We start from the raw sequence: 18384 nt of genomic DNA on the forward strand, positions 1-18384 counted from the left end.
AAACATACATTTAAACAGCTAAATCCAACTTTAGTAAGCATTAAGGCCTGTTCACCACAAGGACATGAACAATAAAGATATATATACACAATTTTAAAAAAAAAATGTTTGCAGTCTTACAGAATAACTCACTTTCAAATAAATCACTTTCGGACTGATTTTCCCCAGCCGATTAACGATAAAAACATTGGTACCCAATCAGAATGAATCCCGCTATAACAAACTCAAGAACTTAAAGCAGCAGGTGCACGTGTGCTTAGAATAAAAATACAATTATTCACTGGTCAAACAATAATATTTTTATATTTATAGTTATCCTTCTTGGTATGAATGGGGCTTTAGTGTCTTTCAAAAACATTAATACCTCACAGACACCAACACTGTAACGAGGAGTCAGAGACATTCGGATCCATGTGCAATGTTTATTTAGAAAAGTTAGAAGTACCAGGCAGAGGTCAGACAACAGCGTCAGGGATATTAAAGACAATCAGAGATCGTTAACCAGGCTTGAATCAGGGCAAGCAGCAGACAATCGGCAGGTCAGAGACAAAGCAGAGGGTCAGTAGGGCAGGCAGCAGAGGATCTGCAGAATCACAACAGTCCAAGCTAAAACACAGATAATCAGGCAAGGATAAATGCTCAAAAATGCTAGAGTGGCTAAACAAGACTTCGCACTGAGTTAGTGTTTGTCTTCAGCTTATATAGGGCGTAGAATGAAGAACACCTGGTGGTGATTAGTCCGAGGTACGGGCATATGGGTAATGTAGTCCATGAAGATGTGAAACTGTACGCCCTGAGGTGGAAACTCTTCTCCTCATGGTGCAGAGACCATCAGCTTGACCCAGCTAACTGCCCAGTTGGAGGGGTCCAGGTAAGGGGCGGAGTCCGACGGCTGCACGCACTCCCCTCTGCAGGTTCGGGGTGCGAGGGGCGGCGGCTTCTGCTAGTGGCTGCATCCTTCTCGCTGGCAGCGGTGCTGGACGGAGATAGACGGCCTGGCATTCTGGCCTGATGGCCATGTAAACAGGTGTGATTCTCGTCTTGGCCGCGGGTCTGGCAGCTCACGTCTAGGGTGGTGTGGGAGTCCCTCAACACACCCTTCCTAGACCCATGAGGACACCAGTGTGGATGCACGGGGAAGAAACCGGACTCCCGAGGAGAGGATTTTAAACTGCGGCAGTGATGAGGATCTATTTACGTCAGGTGTGCCCCATCACACGCCGTCAGCCCTGGCTCCTCCAGCACTTTTATTTTATTTTATTTTATTTATGTATTTATTTTTTTCAGTTTCTATTTTGAATTGCACATTGCATGGTTTTCTGTGTTAGGGTTGAAAGAAATCTGGCAAAGATAATATTTTCTGCCAGGACATTATCTGTTTTAACACATGTAATCTAATTGAGCAAATAGTATGCATATTTGGCATGTTGTCCGAATGTCAAATTGGTCAATTAATTGAATGTGTTCCTCCCAAACTTTGTCATCAAAACATTAGTTTTTTCTTACGATGGGAGGATAAATGTAGAGAAGAAATAAAAGGGGTGTTTGTTGTTGCCTGTGTGTGTGTGCTCTAAAAGTATATTGTCTTATTTCTGTGTTTTAATTGCTAAAATGACTTGCCTTCTAAGTAGGCCATACAGCTGATAAAGATAAATTCTGAAATGCATGAAACACTGGAATATCTCCAAATGCTGTATGCATATATGGATATTATCACATACAAATAATCTAAAGTGGCATCTACACACTATTTATGCTTAAGAGTTTCTCAGAATTAACTTCGCTATTTTTTGTAACAGCTTTTAACCAAATAGTGTCAAGTTGCTTATACTGGTGTGAATGTGAATATGGGTCCCCTCCAGTTCACATAAATGTACAGTTAAAGATTAAACAGCATTGTTAATCACAGTTTATTTGAAAGTTTTTTTTTATTTTTATATATATACATAACTCTTAATTATTAAAATAAAATGACTTAAATGCACCTCTTCTAATACAAATTCAGATAAAATATGTTGAATACGTTTTCTTATTGATGTAGTCATTAGTTACAAACAAATAAAACTGTAAGAAAATAAAACAACACACAGTTTGCTATGGAGAATTCGTAGATTCTATTGTTGGAACTTCAGTTTAGACTCAAAAGCATGATTTTGATATTCATTAATTCAGAAGTGCTTCTGCTCCAGAATATGTGTTGATCTGAAATCAGTATTATGTATAAACTACAACATATCACATTCCAATTTCCATTGCAAATCCAAGGGATTTTAAATAATCTCATGTGGATTTAATATTCCCCGAAAACACTAAAGAATGGAAATTTGGGGAATATTGATATAATATACAACAAAAGATTAAATACTAAAAATGTAAGATGTAAGGTTAAATGTAAGAAATGCAAGTTTTACAGTCCCCCTTTTATCCTTGCATTCTCCACTGTTTTTAACTCATGAGTTTGCTTGTCTGTTTTAACCAACACATTTCACCTGTAAAGTTGTATAATGAGTCAGCAATACTGAAGGTAAATGTTAATTTTTTATCTTGTTTACATATACAGTATCTGAAATATATATATATTTTTAGGAAAATAGAGGAATGGCAAACTCTCCAGTTTTCTATGGGTTACAGCGTTTAACCTTTGCGTAAAGCTGAGAGGAGTCTTCAAACAGCTCTTCCTCTGCTTCTTTAGTTCGCACATTCGCACTCACAATCACCTGTGCTTCTCTGGCTCTTGAAAACTCTCCTATTGAGCTCTCAGTCTTTAACAGCCCTTCAGAACAATCCTGCATCACAGCGTAGTCAAGCAAAGCGAGGCTACCAAACTCTTGTGATTCTGATTTTGTGAAGACAATGGGGGAATAAATGACAGAGTCTTGATTTGCTACGGCTTCAGCAGATGACATCATGACATAAACAGGGTCGTCTTGATTCTCATGTGGGGCGACCTAATGATTGACAGGGTTGAATCAGTGCTGGAAAGCTCTAGAGTGTCTCTAAAATGTTCAGCCATTTGTGTAATAGTATAGTATTAGTATTGTTGTTGTGTTGTTTTTGTGTTTCTGTTGTAACTTACTTCACTGGTACTTTGATCACTTCTCTTGGTGCCTTCTTGTGTAGTCTGTGAAAGTTTCCCATTCCCTTTTCTAAAGAAATAAACAAATTAATTAAAATTCTACAAAAGCTTCACAGTTGGCTAAATTAATAAATTAGACAGGATTGACTTTTAAGTCACATGTATAAACATCATTGCATTAGATACAAGTAATCAAAAAAGGCATCTACAAACTATTTATGCTTAAGGGTTTCTCAGATCTAACTTCTCTATTCTTTGCAACAGCTTTTAACCAAAAGGTGTCAAGGTGCTTATACTGGTGTGTAGTGTGAGAAGTTGATTTCCCACAAGTTCACACAAATGTACAGTTGAAGAATAAACACTGTGTTGTTCATCACAGTAACACATGACAACCACATGTGTCAAAAACATTGTGTTCAGTTTGAAAAATGTATCTATATTTTAAATCCTAGCATGCTTTTATTTGTAAGTGTGCTTGAAAATTGATCTTGAATTATCTTTCTTAAAATAAATGCTACTTAGTTTATAAGTTTATTAATAATGAAATAACACTTATACATTTTTAAAGGACACAATAAGAATGTTAAATTATACAAATGTATGTTCTTATCTATTAAGCTGAGATTAAACCTTATTTGTGATTGTAATGTTTTCGCTTGACAAATGCTATACATTTAGAAATGTGCTCTTCTATTATACATCATTCTCAATAGCTCATGTGTGTTGTGCACCTACCGTACACAGATGCATGTAATGGCGCTTAACAACATGACCACCAGAGCCACAACAACAACTCCAATCAGCAAAGAGAAATGATTCAAACCTAAAGAAGAATAAGTGAGTATTTAGAAAACCACTGATGATTAGCTGATTCAATTATGCAATTGCCAGATTATCTTAATCTTTTAAAAACAAAATAACTACTGTATGATGGCAGGGGAATGAGAATTTAAAAAGAAAGAGATTAGCATTAGCATTGCCACTTATGTCAGTGGTTGCATCTGACTCCTCTCTGTCTTATCGGGTACAAAAGTACACAAAGGTACCTCACAAAACTGATTTCAGACAGACTTCTGAGGTAGCATAATGGTGTAATGATCTACAACAAGATAGTGAGAGCTTTGGCAAATATATAATGACTACAATACTAATAACATCATTTTTAAACCACCTGTCACAGAATTGATCACAGGATTGTGGCATGTCAAAGGCAAGGAAACACGACAGATCTATATAACTTTTAAAAATTTATCGGATTAAGGCATTTCTGGAGACAGTAAGTGAAGTTAACATTAACTAACATTGGCATGCCTTAGTGCCTTCATACTGTACATTGGAATGCAGTATTTTCTGAATCAAACCAATGTTTAGTATTTTGCTGGTGAATGCACAATTTACATGTTTGTCATTTATATATTATTGATAGATGTTCTTCTATTGGATGAATCACAGAACTGAAACTCACGTTCAACAGATGAAGGCAGATGAAACAGATAACTCGCAGTTCCTCGAGTGTTTCTGCTGAGACACTGCAGAGTAGATGTGTTTGTGAGAGACTGATGGAGAGTGATGGAGCTCCTCAGGACTGTGCTGCTCAATCGCTCTTCACTGATGAACGTGTTTGAAGAGTTAGTGACAGGACGTCCAGACAGATGCCACTCCAGTTCAGGAGAGGGATTCCCATCAGCCTCACAGAAACACACAGTTACATCAGTTCTGCTACAGCTGGAAGAAACTGAGATCTGAGGAAAATCTAATAGAGAGACAGATTGAGAACGGTCTGAGCAGCACACATGGAAATGTTTCCTGGTAACTTTTCATGCAGTTTACATTTCTTACAGTCACTTGGTTGAAAGATTTCCTCTATTCCTTTATTACTCACACTGAATGTCCAGCATCACTGATGAGTTGTGGCTGCCGTGTTGGTTCTGAGCTGTACAGTGGTACCAGCCTCTGTGTGTCGGGTCGGTCCTATTGAAGGTAAGAGTGTCTCCAGTCTGCAGCTGCTTCAACTGTCCTTCACTCTCTCTGGACCAGGTGTAGTTCACTGCTGGATTTGCATCACTGCTGCAGATCAGAGTCACTGAACTGCCCTCCAACACACAGCTGGAGGGAATCGCTAAAGCTGACATGTTTTTTGGGGCATCTGAGAAGAAAAAGATAAAGAGAGAAGATAAAAAAGGATAAAGCGAAAAGTTAAATAAAGGAAGAAATAACTGAGGAATAAGGGATAGGTAAAATTTCAGACAGTTACATTGGTATTTGGATGCAAGCTTCATTTAATGCCATTGCATCAGGTTACAAAACCAAACTGAAATCAAGTTAGATGCCATTTTGCTTGATGTTTTATCTAATGCACTAATATATTTAGACATTATGTGTGGATGAAGTATCCAAAAGTGTGAAATTGTACATCAAAACTTATCAGTGTGTTGAAACTTTGCATGCATGCTCATGACCCTAAATGAAGGGGGAAAAAACAATACATTTTGAGAAAAAAATAATAAAAACAAAATAGGTTAACTGATATTTAAGAAACTCAAATTTCAAAACAGATGTGGGGGTTAAATGACACTGAAATAAAAGTGATGTGGGAAGTTTAACTGGTTAACTGAACAATCTAGAGGCTTTTTAATTATTATTTAGGCTTTCATTTAATCAACATGTTAACACTTTAGAATACTGTTTCTTACTTACTACATAACTAATAAGGAATTAGTGAAGAACTAGAAGGTAATTTTTCATTAACAGTTAACTCAATACTGTTAACTACTAAGGAAGATATGTTAATTACTATGTATTAACTACTAATGAACAGCTATACACAATTTCATTGAATTGTGACCTTTTCATATAAATATTTAGTAGTTGTAGTTGTATAAAAATGCTATATTTTTTACAGAGGTTTTGCCTGTGTAGTGAATTGTTTTGTGAGTGTGTTTTGTAAGAAATCACACGATAATTACCTTAGTTTTTATAATTTATATATAGTACTGTATGTGTGCCTCAGCATATACCGCATTACCAGTAATTCAATTTCTTTATGTAAGGCAAAGCATGAGGAAAAGTGAAAATACAGGTAACCAATTGGTAATTAATAAAGAATTATCAAATAATTCTGCAGGACTTATTTCAAACCTGAAACATTAGGCCTATTCTGAAGTGAAAATATTGGGAACCCATTAGTAATCAATAAAGAATTATTAGATATTTCCTCAATAATTACTTAGAACCTGAAACAGTATTCTAAAGTGAAAACATAGGGAACCCATTAGTAATTAATAAATAATTATCAAATAATTCTGCAGGACTTTTTTCGAACCTGAAACAGCAGACTTATTCTACAGTGAAATTATACTGAACCATTTAGTAATTAATAAAGAATTATCAGATAATTCATATTTTATTAAATTTTCACATGCATTCTGCCGACATTTAAACTAATTTAAGAAACATTTTATAATCAAACTTAAACATTTAGAAGCAAACAAAATGCATATTTAATTCCCATTATAGGCTAATAAGTGGACTTTAACAAATGCTACGTTTCCACCGCATGAATTTTACCCAGGAACTATGGACTTTGGCCTGGTACTTGGTGTGTTTCCACCCCAGGAACCAAGAACTAAATAAAGTTCCCGGTAAAAAAAATGCCCCTCAGAAAGAGGTAGTATTTTTTCAAAGTTCCGGGACTTTCGGGGGTGGGACTTGTTGATTGGTTGAGTTCACGCAGCATTGGTTGGGTTCAACCAACATTTATTCGGATCATTTATAAAATATTACGGTTATTGTGACATGAAATGCAATTTTAAAAGTATTCCAGGTGAGAATGTAGTTGTTTAAAACTCAAATCTGTGGTTTGTTTATAAAGACAGCGCCTATTTTTAAAATGTGTTTCACCGATCCCAAAGACGGTGAGCTCCACGCGATCAGCGAGAGCTCAGTGCTTATGTATCTGCCGAGAGCAGCCTCACCTCGGCTAGACCTTCAGATGTGTGCCGCTGGCTCTGATGTCTCTTTAGTGGTTAAACATAAAATATAATTTGTTTAGGGGTAAATCTAACAGGTTACCTTTGGTCTGTATTCAAGTTATCTATATTTATCTGTTTATCTATAAATTTTTCTATAAAATTAAAATAAAAAAGGCAAATTTAAATAATATTTCGTTTTTATTGTAATTGCTGTATATATACACATATCCCTGAACTAAGTACGTTTCCGCAGCTGTTATTATGTTTAAATGAAAACGAAAGGAGGCAGTGGTATTTGATAACCTATTTCATTTTATTGTAAATATACAGAGAGGAAAATTGCAGTAGCCATGATCAACTGACTGAAGTTATCAAGTATACTGCTGTTTGCAGATTTACCGGATTCGCGTCGTCGCAGACATCACACTCCCAAGTCGAATGCACAAAGTCTGAACTACCGAGGATGCATGTCCAAAATCAGCGTACTTTGTATTGAGAAACGCGAGACCTACGTCACCAGTCTATTTGCCTAATCTTCCCGGTACTTTACACCGCGGTGGAAACACAGAAAGCAACAGGTCTGGGGGGAAAATGTTCCTGGTACAAATGTTCCGGGTAATTTCGGTGGAAACCCCGCAAAAGTTGCTACTGTAGTAGTACTTTGTACTTGCCCTTTTACTCAAGTAGCTTTGAAAATGAGCAGGCTTACTTATATTTTACTGGAGTAATATTTTATTGGGGTGTCTGTACTTTTACTCAAGTATTTGATTTGTGGGCCATAGCCTGATTATTATAGTGGTTATTTGTGTATTACTTTTCATAGTTATTTCATTGTTATTTTTCTTGAACCTTATCTAGTAGATAATTAATAGTAGTTCTTCAGGAGGTATGCCAGAATATATTAGTTATTAGTTAGCTAACTGTTACTTAACACAATCGTAAAATTATATTACATACTGATTAATTAACATGTCTTCCTTAGTAGTTATCAGTAGTGAGTTACATGTTAATGAAAAATCACCTGATAGTTCTTCAATAATTCCTTATTAGTTATGCAGTAAGAAACAGAATTCTAAAGTGTTACTATCAACATAAACATTTTTATAGTAACTACTCTTGCACTATTACACAATAACAGTGTAATAACCTTTAATTTAATATAATTCACTTTTAGGTGCTAATGAACGTGAGGAGGTAAATCTGCTGTTATGTATTACTCACACTGAATGTCCAGCATCACTGATGAGTTGTGGTGTCCATGTTGGTTCTGAGCTGTACAGTGGTACCAGCCTCTGTGTGTCGGGTCGGACCTATTGAAGGTAAGAGTGTCTCCAGTCTGCAGCTGCTTCAACTGTCCTTCACTCTCTCTGGACCAGGTGTAGTTCACTGCTGGATTTGCATCACTGCTGCAGATCAGAGTCACTGAACTGCCCTCCAACACAGAGCTGGAGGGAATCGCTAAAGCTGACATGATTTTTGGGGCATCTGAGAAGAAAAAGAAAATGTAAATAAAGGAAGAAATAACTGAGGAATAAGGGACAGGTAAAATTTCAGGCAGTTACATTGGTATTTGGATGCAAGCTTCATTTAATGCCATTGCATTAGGTTACAAAATCAAACTGAAATCAAAGAAGATGCCATTTTGCTTGATGTTTTATCTAATGCAATAATATATTTAGAAATTATGTGTGGCTGAAGTATCCAAAAGTGTTCAAATATGTTTTGGGGCAACTGTATTTAATATATCTTTAGTCCTAAAGTGATGGATAGATCCTGAATAGTACTTCATGAATATTTAGAAATATATGGTTCAGATCACTCAAACCATATAGAAATCAATCAAAGAGTCCCTGTATATTATCTAGTGGAAAAGTTTGGTTTTTCACCCAAAGCTAATTATTATTATTATTATTTTTTTTTTTTTTTTTTTTTTTTAGATATCAACCTAAAATTTGGTACAAAACTTGTTCAGATGATTGGCTTTGATTTGCTTGAAGATTTGGAGGTAAACATGTTATGTTAAATATACAGTTATTTGTGATATAAAATATAAAATTGTACTGTATATGTATTGTTATATTTTATTCTTTCATAAACTTCTATAAGGTTTTATAAATTAAGTTGTATAACATTTATTTACTTCTACAACAATCTGTGATGTTCCGCCTTTAAATAAAATTGCATGCATGTTCATGACCCTAAATGAGGGGAAAAAAAACACTACGTTTTAAGAAAAATGAAATGAAAATAAAATAGGTTAACTGATATTTCAGAGAGCTCAAAAATCAAAACAGTATATGGGGGTTAAATAACACTGAAATTAAAATAAAGTGTCTTTTAAAATATTATTTAGGCTTTAATTTATTCAATATAAACATTTTTATAGTTGCTATTCTTGCACTATTACACAATAACAGTGTAATAACCTTTAATTTTATATAATTCACTTTTAGGTGCTAATGAATGTGAGGAGGTAAATCTGCTGTTATGTATTACTCACACTGAATGTCCAGCATCACTGATGAGTTTTGGCTGCCGTGTTGGTTCTGAGCTGTACAGTGGTACCAGCCTCTGTGTGTCGGGTCGGTCCTATTGAAGGTAAGAGTGTCTCCAGTCTGCAGCTGCTTCAACTGTCCTTCACTCTCTCTGGACCAGGTGTAGTTCACTGCTGGATTTGCATCACTGCTGCAGATCAGAGTCACTGAACTGCCCTCCAACACAGAGCTGGAGGGAAGCACAGACACTGCTGTGTTTTTGGGTGAATCTGAAGAGAAAAAAATAGGGCCTCACAATAAAAATCTAAATATTATAATTCACAAGTCAAAACTAAAAAGCATGACTTACACTGAACATGTAGTGCGATGCTGTCCTGTTCTGTTTTGTACTTGTCCTGTAGCTGGTAGGTTATAGTGCAGGTGAAAGTGACTCCGTGCTCACGGTGAGTAGCAGTGAAGTTCAGATCAGAGATGAGCTCCTGTAGTCTGCTGCTCTCACTGAGGGGGATTCTGGGAGTGGAGCTCCATGTGAGAGTTGGTGGAGGAGAGGAGCAGAGAGTCTCAGCAGAGCAGCGCAGACTCACAGAGCTCCCCTCCAACACCTCCAACACCTCCTCCTGGCCCTGCACCTCCTTCTGCTCCACATACAGCTGCACTCTGGGTTTGGGAGGAGACTCTGAAATACACACAGATTCATTTCTAATATTTTATTGATGTCTAGTCTAATAAAACTCATGTTTTAATTTCATCGTTATACAAGTATTTATAAGTAATATTTCCAATCATGAATTTACTCACCAATCACATTTATTGAAACATTGGCTTGTCTATAGGTCTCTTTCAGTTTACCTTCACCCTCAATCCTGAAGAAATACTGACCTTTGTGATTTGATCTGAGGTCATAAAATACAGTGGTGCAGTCCTTATCTTTTAATTTTCCAGTTATATTTCCTCTAATTAAGAAGTTTCTGCTTGATGTCCTTGAGTTAAACACTACATTTTTGTTCGCTTCAGTCCCATCTTTGAACCACACTCCTGTAGCTCTCTCGGTGAGGTCTTTGTCAAATTCTTCTTTAATCTCAAATCTGCACTTTATGATCACACAAGATCCACTGAGAGCTTTAATCTTCTCTGGCAGATAGATGTTGAAATCTCCACAGCAAACACCTACAACACACACGTGATGAAAAGCATTATTTTTAAGGGTGTAAACAGTATCATTTTAAAGGGAGAACGAGCAGAGCAACAGCAACAGTGAAATCTACATCAAGCATATTTGTAACTATGAATGTATTTAAATATATTATAAATGTAATATTATAAATATGATGAATATTTAGAAAACCAAGTTAGTGAGTATTTAACTGATTTAGCTAGAAAATAAATGAAAAGTTTAATTTAATGCAGCAGACTGAATGTAGTTCAGCACTTGTTAAACTAGTTGATGTTCATTCTCAGTCATACTGAACACTACGTGTGAAGAAAGGAAGGAAAATCCTACCTTCTAACAGAAAACAGAAAATAATTATTTTCTCTGCCATGTCCATCTCTTCAGTAACAGACAATCCTGTCTGAAACACTCTTGTACACGTTAGTATTTACATGCATAAAATGATTTGTATTTATTGATGTCAAGTCCTGAGCTGCTGCTGATTTGAAACCGTGTGAAAGTGTGTCGTGTGAACAGTCTGTAACTTCATATACTGACTGAATTTCCTGTGTCAGTATCAACACACATGCTGAACCTTTAAACACGCACGTGCTTCAACAATCACTTATTTTAATGTATTTTATTTAATTTAATTTATTCAACTCTTGATTCACATGTGGACTGATTTAAATGGACAGAATTATAGTAAAACAAGCAGTATGTGTGTTTCATACAGGACATATTCATTTAAAAACCTCAATGTTCAGTAAATTTTAGAAGACAGTGAAGAAAATGAAATATTTATTTGTTATCAGAGAGTCTATAAAACAGCACAAAAGTGATTAGATTAATAACTATAAAGTATTTCACACATACATACATTAAATACACATATATTCCATCTTAATATTTTATTACAAGTTTATAAATGAGTAAAATGATTTATTAAACTAAACAGATTAAAGGGGGGGTGAAATGCTATTTCATGCATACTGAGTTTTTTACACTGTTAAAGAGTTGGATTCCCATGCTAAACATGGACAAAGTTTAAAAAATTAAGTTGTACGTTTGAAGGAGTATTTCTGTTCCAAAAATACTCCTTCCGGTTTGTCACAAGTTTCGGAAAGTTTTTTTGTTCTCTGTGTGACGTTAGATGGAGCGGAATTTCCTTATACGGGTCGTAGGACACTTCTGCCGGAAGAGCGCGCGCTCCCGTATAGCGAGGCTGAGTAGCACAGACATTTCACTGATCAGAGCGATTCACTGATCAGAGCGAGAGCGTCGCGAAAAGTCACAAAAGAAGTGTGTTTTTGGTTGCCAGGGCAAGACAACCCTGCACAGATACCAAAAAAAAAAAAAAAACAGCATTAAGGGACCAGTGGACGGAGTTTATTTTTAAAGAGCATCGACGGAGTTGTGCAAGTGTTTTTTGTTTATTCCCTGCATTTCGAAGATGCTTGTTTTACAAACAAGGCCCAGTTTGACGACGGATTTGCGTATCGTTTATTTCTTAAAGATGATGCAATCCCAAGGAAAAAGGGTCACGATCGTGTGTTGGAACCGCAGGCGGTGAGTAAAACTGCTTCAAATATCTCTGCCTCCTTGTTAGTGCGTCCCCTCCCATGCCGGAGACCCAGGTTCGAGCCCCGCTCGGAGCGAGTCGTTGCTGCTGCTGCTCTCGTTCAGTTTCAGCCTCGGGATCTGATTCTGGATCATAAATAAACGGCTGAATCTGACTGTAAGCCATGGTCTGTTTTGGATGTTTTTTTCCCTCAAGGTAATGTCACAGCTTCCAAACGCTCTCAACGCAAAAGCCTACTGGCGCTCGTGATTCTTTAGCTCCGCCCACACGTCACGCCTCCAGCCGGTCGTGTTTCTCCGGGAAAAATCGGTACAGACTATCTTTCTCCTATGAATATAATAAAACTAAATACTTTTTGGAGTTATGAAGGATGCAGTACTACTCTATAGGTACTCAAGATTAACAGGATATTGAGTGAAAACGAGCATTTCACCCCCCCTTTAAGCTCCAATCAAATGTCAAAATAGTTTATTTCTCTGGTAGTGAAGCTTGGTCTTCGTGTTGTATGTATCAGATATGAAACATTGTTTTTTATAAGTCTTTCATAATGGAAATGTGTATTTTTAAAATCCTGAAAGTACAGCTGACAGAGGAAGACAGAGGAGGAGATCAGACGTGTATTTGTTGCTTAATGTTCAAAGTCTCATATTCAGAGACTGGAGCAGAGAGCTGAAGAGAAGCATATGTGTCTACTGCCTCATTCTGAGCCTGAAAACAAAAACACTCATCAACACCATCATCATCAACATGTGACTTAACATGTCTATTAAGAAGAACACTTACCTTCTGCTTAGTGGACAATCTGTATAAAAATATAAAAAAGTATTAGTTTTAAGAATAGTAAATAGTTAAGTATAGAGCATGTTTGTGCTATCTTTAGATATCGGAGTCACTTCTAAAATTACTTTTAATCAACTTTTATTTGGACTAAGTCAGATTTCCCCTGAAATTCACACAAAATGTACAAACAGAATAACCACAGTTTTGTTCATCATAGTAACTAATGCTTGACATGTCTCATGCCACGTTCCAGGCAACCCGTAACCAGTGTTTTTCCAACCTTAAACCCGTGAAAGTGCACTGGAACGACAGTCAAACCCGTGACTTCCCACCCGTGAACTCGTAGATCGATGTACTCCCAGTTACGAGTTCTGACGTCACACAGCAAGCGAAACAACAATGACAGTCCCTACTAATATAATATTGCCTACGAATGCAGTGTTTATGCAAGTGGTACATGCTGAAAAATAGATTTTTAGGACAGTGCAACGTTGCAATAAAATTAATAATCTAGCTACAATTCCTTACACTCAGAAAGTTTGGCGTGACTTGCCTGGAACAGTACAAAGTTAGTAGTGGTTTTAAATCGTGACTTACAGACTCAAAAGCCTGCCTGGAATACAGCATCAAATACATTTTTGTTCTTTGATATAGTTCACATACGGTTTATAATTTAAAGCTTAGCAAAATTCGTCTGTTTTTGAGGTTTGAAATTGGATGTAATCCATATTTAATTAAAATTAAAATTTTTCTATTCAAATCTTCTGCAATAACTTTAACATACATTTGTGTTTTGAGGCAACTCTATAAGAGTGAAAGTGTGTTCTTGGATTTTTATAAGTTTCTATTAAGTGTTAAGGCTACAACGATTTTTGCCCCAATCTGCTGTCTGGAGGACTTCTTTAGCTGCTAAAGTCAGAGTCAGTCTGCAGATATTAGGATAAATCACACAGTGGGTGATGGGAACTCCAATATTTTAGCTTTTGACTATGATTCTATTTTAGAAATTATTAACCAAAAGGTGTCCAGGTGCTTATACTGGTGTGTAGTGTGAGAAGTTGATTTCAAGTTCGCATAAATGTACAGTCGAAGAGTAAACACTGCGTTGTTCATCACAGTAACACATGACAACCACATGTGTCAAAAACATTGTGTTCAGTCTGACAAATGTATCTATATTTTAAAACCTAGCATGCTTTTATTTGTAAAACTGCTTGAAAATGTTGCTTGAATTCTCTTTCTTAAAATAAATGCTTCTTAGTTTAGAAGTTTATTAATACTGCAATAACTCTTATACATTTTAAAATGTGACATAATACTCTGTTAAAATATACTAATTTATATAATTATCTATACATTTTTTTAAAACACATACAGTCAAGAATAAACCTTATTTATAATTGTAATGTTTTTTCTTGACAAATATACATTTAAAAATGTACCAGAAATTGTCTAATGTACAGTAAAATCATCAGCTCAAATATGCTGAATGTGTTTTTCTTACTGGTTTCACAGTGCTCTTCTATTTATACATCATTCTTTATTCCTCATGTGTGTTGTGCACCTACCGTACACAGATGCATGTAATGGTGCTTAACAACATGATCACCAGAGCCACAACAACAACTCCAATCAGCAAAGAGAAATGATTCAAACCTAAAGAAGAATAAGTGAGTGTTTAGAAAACCACTGATGATTCACTGATTCAATTATGCAATTGCCAGATTATCTTAATCTTTTAACAACAAAATAACTACTGTACAATGGCAGGGGAATGAGAATTTAAAAAGTAAGAGATTAGCATTAGCATTGCCACTAATGTCAGTGGTTGCATCTGAAAGCTTAGGCAGCTGAAGCCTCTCTGTCTTATCAGGTACAAAAGTACACAAAGGTACCTCACGAGACTGATTTCAGACAGACTTCTGAGGTGCATAATGGTGTAATGATCTACATCAAGATAGTGAGAGCTTTGGTAAATATTTAATGATTACAATATTAATTACATCAAAAGTGGATTTTTTTATTTTTATTGATATACAAACTTGTTTGTATATATACAAAATTGCACAAAACTTGTTCAGATGATTTGCTTGAAGATTTGGAGGTAAACATGTTATGTAAAATATACATTTATTTATTATATAAATTATTTAAAAAAATGTACTGTAATGTTTTGTTATATTTTATACTTTCATAAACTTCTATAACATTTTATAAATGAAGTTTTATAACATTTAATTACTTCTAAAATAATCTGTGATGTTCCACCTTTAAAAAAAACTACCAAACTTAAGTCTGTGCTCTGTAATATTCTAGATTTGTAACCATTTTAACTGTAATTTAATTATTATTTAGGCTTTAATTTAATCAACATAAACATTTTTATAGTAACTATTCTTGCACTATTACACAATAGAAGTGTAATAACCTTTCATTTTATAATTTACGGTAATGAGCTGGAGGGAAGCACAGACACTGTTGTGTTTTTGGGTGAATCTGAAGAGAAAAAAATAGGGCCTCACAATAAAAATCTAAATATTATAATTCACAAGTCAAAACTAAAAAGCATGACTTACACTGAACATGTAGTGCGATGCTGTCCTGTTCTGTTTTGGTCTTGTCCTGTAGCTGGTAGGTTATAGTGCAGGTGAAAGTGACTCCGTGTTCACAGTGAGTAGCAGTGAAGTTCAGATCAGAGATGAGCTCCTGTAGTCTGCTGCTCTCACTGAGGGGGATTCTGGGAGTGGAGCTCCATGTGAGAGTTGGTGGAGGAGAGGAGCAGAGAGTCTCAGCAGAGCAGCGCAGACTCACAGAGCTCCCCTCCAACACCTCCAACACCTCCTCCTGACCCTGCACCTCCTTCTGCTCCACATACAGCTGCACTCTGGGTTTGGGAGGAGACTCTGAAATACACACAGATTCATTTCTAATATTTTATTGATGTCTAGTCTAATAAAACTCATGTTTTAATTTCATCGTTATACAAGTATTTATAAGTAATATTTCCAATCATGAATTTACTCACCAATCACATCTATTGAAACATTGGCTTGTCTATAGGTATATTTCAGTTTACCTTCACCCTCAATCCTGAATAAATACCGACCACTGTGATTTGATCTGAGGTCATAAAATACAGTGGTGCAGTCCTTATCTTTTAATTTTCCAGTTATATTTCCTCTAATTAAGAAGTTTCTGCTTGATGTCCTTGAGTTAAACACTACATTTTTGTTCGCTTCAGTCCCATCTTTGAACCACACTCCTGTAGCTCTCTCGGTGAGGTCTTTGTCAAATTCTTCTTTAATCTCAAATCTGCACTTTATGATCACACAAGATCCACTGAGAGCTTTAATCTTCTCTGGCAGATAGATGTTGAAATCTCCACAGCAAACACCTACAACACACACGTGATGAAAAGCATTATTTTTAAGGGTGTAAACAGTATCATTTTAAAGGGAGAACGAGCAGAGCAACAGCAACAGTGAAATCTACATCAAGCATATTTGTAACTATGAATGTATTTAAATATATTATAAATGTAATATTATAAATATGATGAATATTTAGAAAACCAAGTTAGTGAGTATTTAACTGATTTAGCTAGAAAATAAATGAAAAGTTTAATTTAATGCAGCAGACTGAATGTAGTTCAGCACTTGTTAAACTAGTTGATGTTCATTCTCAGTCATACTGAACACTACGTGTGAAGAAGGGAAGGAAAATCCTACCTTCTAACAGAAAACAGAAAATAATTATTTTCTCTGCCATGTCCATCTCTTCAGTAACAGACAATCCTGTCTGAAACACTCTTGTACACGTTAGTATTTACATGCATAAAATGATTTGTATTTATTGATCTCAAGTCCTGAGCTGCTGCTGATTTGAAACCGTGTGAAAGTGTGTCGTGTGAACAGTCTGTAACTTCATATACTGACTGAATTTCCTGTGTCAGTATCAACACACACGCTGAACCTTTAAACACGCACGTGCTTCAACAATCACTTATTTTAATGTATTTTATTTAATTTAATTTATTCAACTCTTGATTCACATGTGGACTGATTTAAATGGACAGAATTATAGTAAAACAAGTAGTATGTGTGTTTCATACAGGACATATTCATTTAAAAACCTCAATGTTCAGTAAATTTTAGAAGACAGTGAAGAAAATGAAATATTTATTTGTTATCAGAGAGTCTATAAAACAGCACAAAAGTGATTAGATTAATAACTATAAAGTATTTCACACATACATACATTAAATACACATATATTCCATCTTAATATTTTATTACAAGTTTATAAATGAGTAAAATGATTTATTAAACTAAACAGATTAAAGGGGGGGTGAAATGCTATTTCATGCATACTGAGTTTTTTACTCTGTTAAAGAGTTGGATTCCCATGTTAAACATGGACAAAGTTTAAAAAATTAAGTTGTACGTTTGAAGGAGTATTTCTGTTCCAAAAATACTCCTTCCGGTTTGTCACAAGTTTCGGAAAGTTTTTTTGTTCTCTGTGTGACGTTAGATGGAGCGGAATTTCCTTATACGGGTCGTAGGACACTTCTGCCGGAAGAGCGCGCGCTCCCGTATAGCGAGGCTGAGTAGCACAGACATTTCACTGATCAGAGCGATTCACTGATCAGAGCGAGAGCGTCGCGAAAAGTCACAAAAGAAGTGTGTTTTTGGTTGCCAGGGCAAGACAACCCTGCACAGATACCAAAAAAAAAAAAAACAGCATTAAGGGACCAGTGGACGGAGTTTATTTTTAAAGAGCATCGACGGAGTTGTGCAAGTGTTTTTTGTTTATTCCCTGCATTTCGAAGATGCTTGTTTTACAAACAAGGCCCAGTTTGACGACGGATTTGCGTATCGTTTATTTCTTAAAGATGATGCAATCCCAAGGAAAAAGGGTCACGATCGTGTGTTGGAACCGCAGGCGGTGAGTAAAACTGCTTAAAATATCTCTGCCTCCTTGTTAGTGCGTCCCCTCCCATGCCGGAGACCCAGGTTCGAGCCCCGCTCGGAGCGAGTCGTTGCTGCTGCTGCTCTCGTTCAGTTTCAGCCTCGGGATCTGATTCTGGATCATAAATAAACGGCTGAATCTGACTGTAAGCCATGGTCTGTTTTGGATGTTTTTTTCCCTCAAGGTAATGTCACAGCTTCCAAACGCTCTCAACGCAAAAGCCTACTGGCGCTCGTGATTCTTTAGCTCCGCCCACACGTCACGCCTCCAGCCGGTCGTGTTTCTCCGGGAAAAATCGGTACAGACTATCTTTCTCCTATGAATATAATAAAACTAAATACTTTTTGGAGTTATGAAGGATG

The 18384-nt window shown here is 36.0% G+C and overlaps 2 protein-coding genes across 2 annotated transcripts in view; both read right to left on the reverse strand.

The window, feature by feature from the left end:
• Positions 1-11621, reverse strand: part of LOC113062238 (Schwann cell myelin protein-like) — a 45649-nt gene extending 34028 nt beyond the window's left edge. The window contains exons 1-6 of the mRNA XM_026231951.1: positions 11044-11621; positions 10341-10709; positions 9892-10218; positions 9548-9811; positions 8269-8532; positions 5133-5222 (exon numbers count right to left, since the gene is read on the reverse strand). Of these exons, the coding sequence (XP_026087736.1) occupies positions 5133-5222; positions 8269-8532; positions 9548-9811; positions 9892-10218; positions 10341-10709; positions 11044-11089 (1360 nt within the window). The 5' untranslated portion in view covers positions 11090-11621. The remainder of the gene's footprint in view (positions 1-5132; positions 5223-8268; positions 8533-9547; positions 9812-9891; positions 10219-10340; positions 10710-11043) is intronic.
• A 1026-nt stretch (positions 11622-12647) lies between these two features.
• On the reverse strand, positions 12648-17367 carry LOC113062286 (myeloid cell surface antigen CD33-like). Its single transcript, XM_026232034.1, has 6 exons — positions 16783-17367; positions 16080-16448; positions 15631-15957; positions 14623-14710; positions 13058-13076; positions 12648-12982 (listed from the first exon to the last, which is right to left on the reverse strand). The coding sequence occupies exons 1-6, from the start codon at positions 16826-16828 to the stop codon at positions 12884-12886; spliced, it is 948 nt and encodes a 315-aa protein (XP_026087819.1). The 5' UTR covers positions 16829-17367; the 3' UTR covers positions 12648-12883.
• Positions 17368-18384: the final 1017 nt, after the last annotated feature.

Source organism: Carassius auratus, chromosome 4 (assembly GCF_003368295.1).
Source record: "Carassius auratus strain Wakin chromosome 4, ASM336829v1, whole genome shotgun sequence".
Taxonomy (NCBI): Eukaryota; Metazoa; Chordata; class Actinopteri; order Cypriniformes; family Cyprinidae; genus Carassius; species Carassius auratus.

Excerpts from the sequence above, each read along its gene's own strand:
- LOC113062286 (XM_026232034.1), bottom strand. The coding sequence starts at position 16,828 with ATGGACATGGCAGAGAAAATAATTATTTTCTGTTTTCTGTTAGAAG. Across the intron at positions 16,449-16,782 it reads TTTCTGTTTTCTGTTAGAAG|GTGTTTGCTGTGGAGATTTC; the intron begins GTAGGATTTTCC and ends TGTGTGTTGTAG. Across the intron at positions 14,711-15,630 it reads CATCGCACTACATGTTCAGT|GTTTGAATCATTTCTCTTTG; the intron begins GTAAGTCATGCT and ends ATTCTTCTTTAG.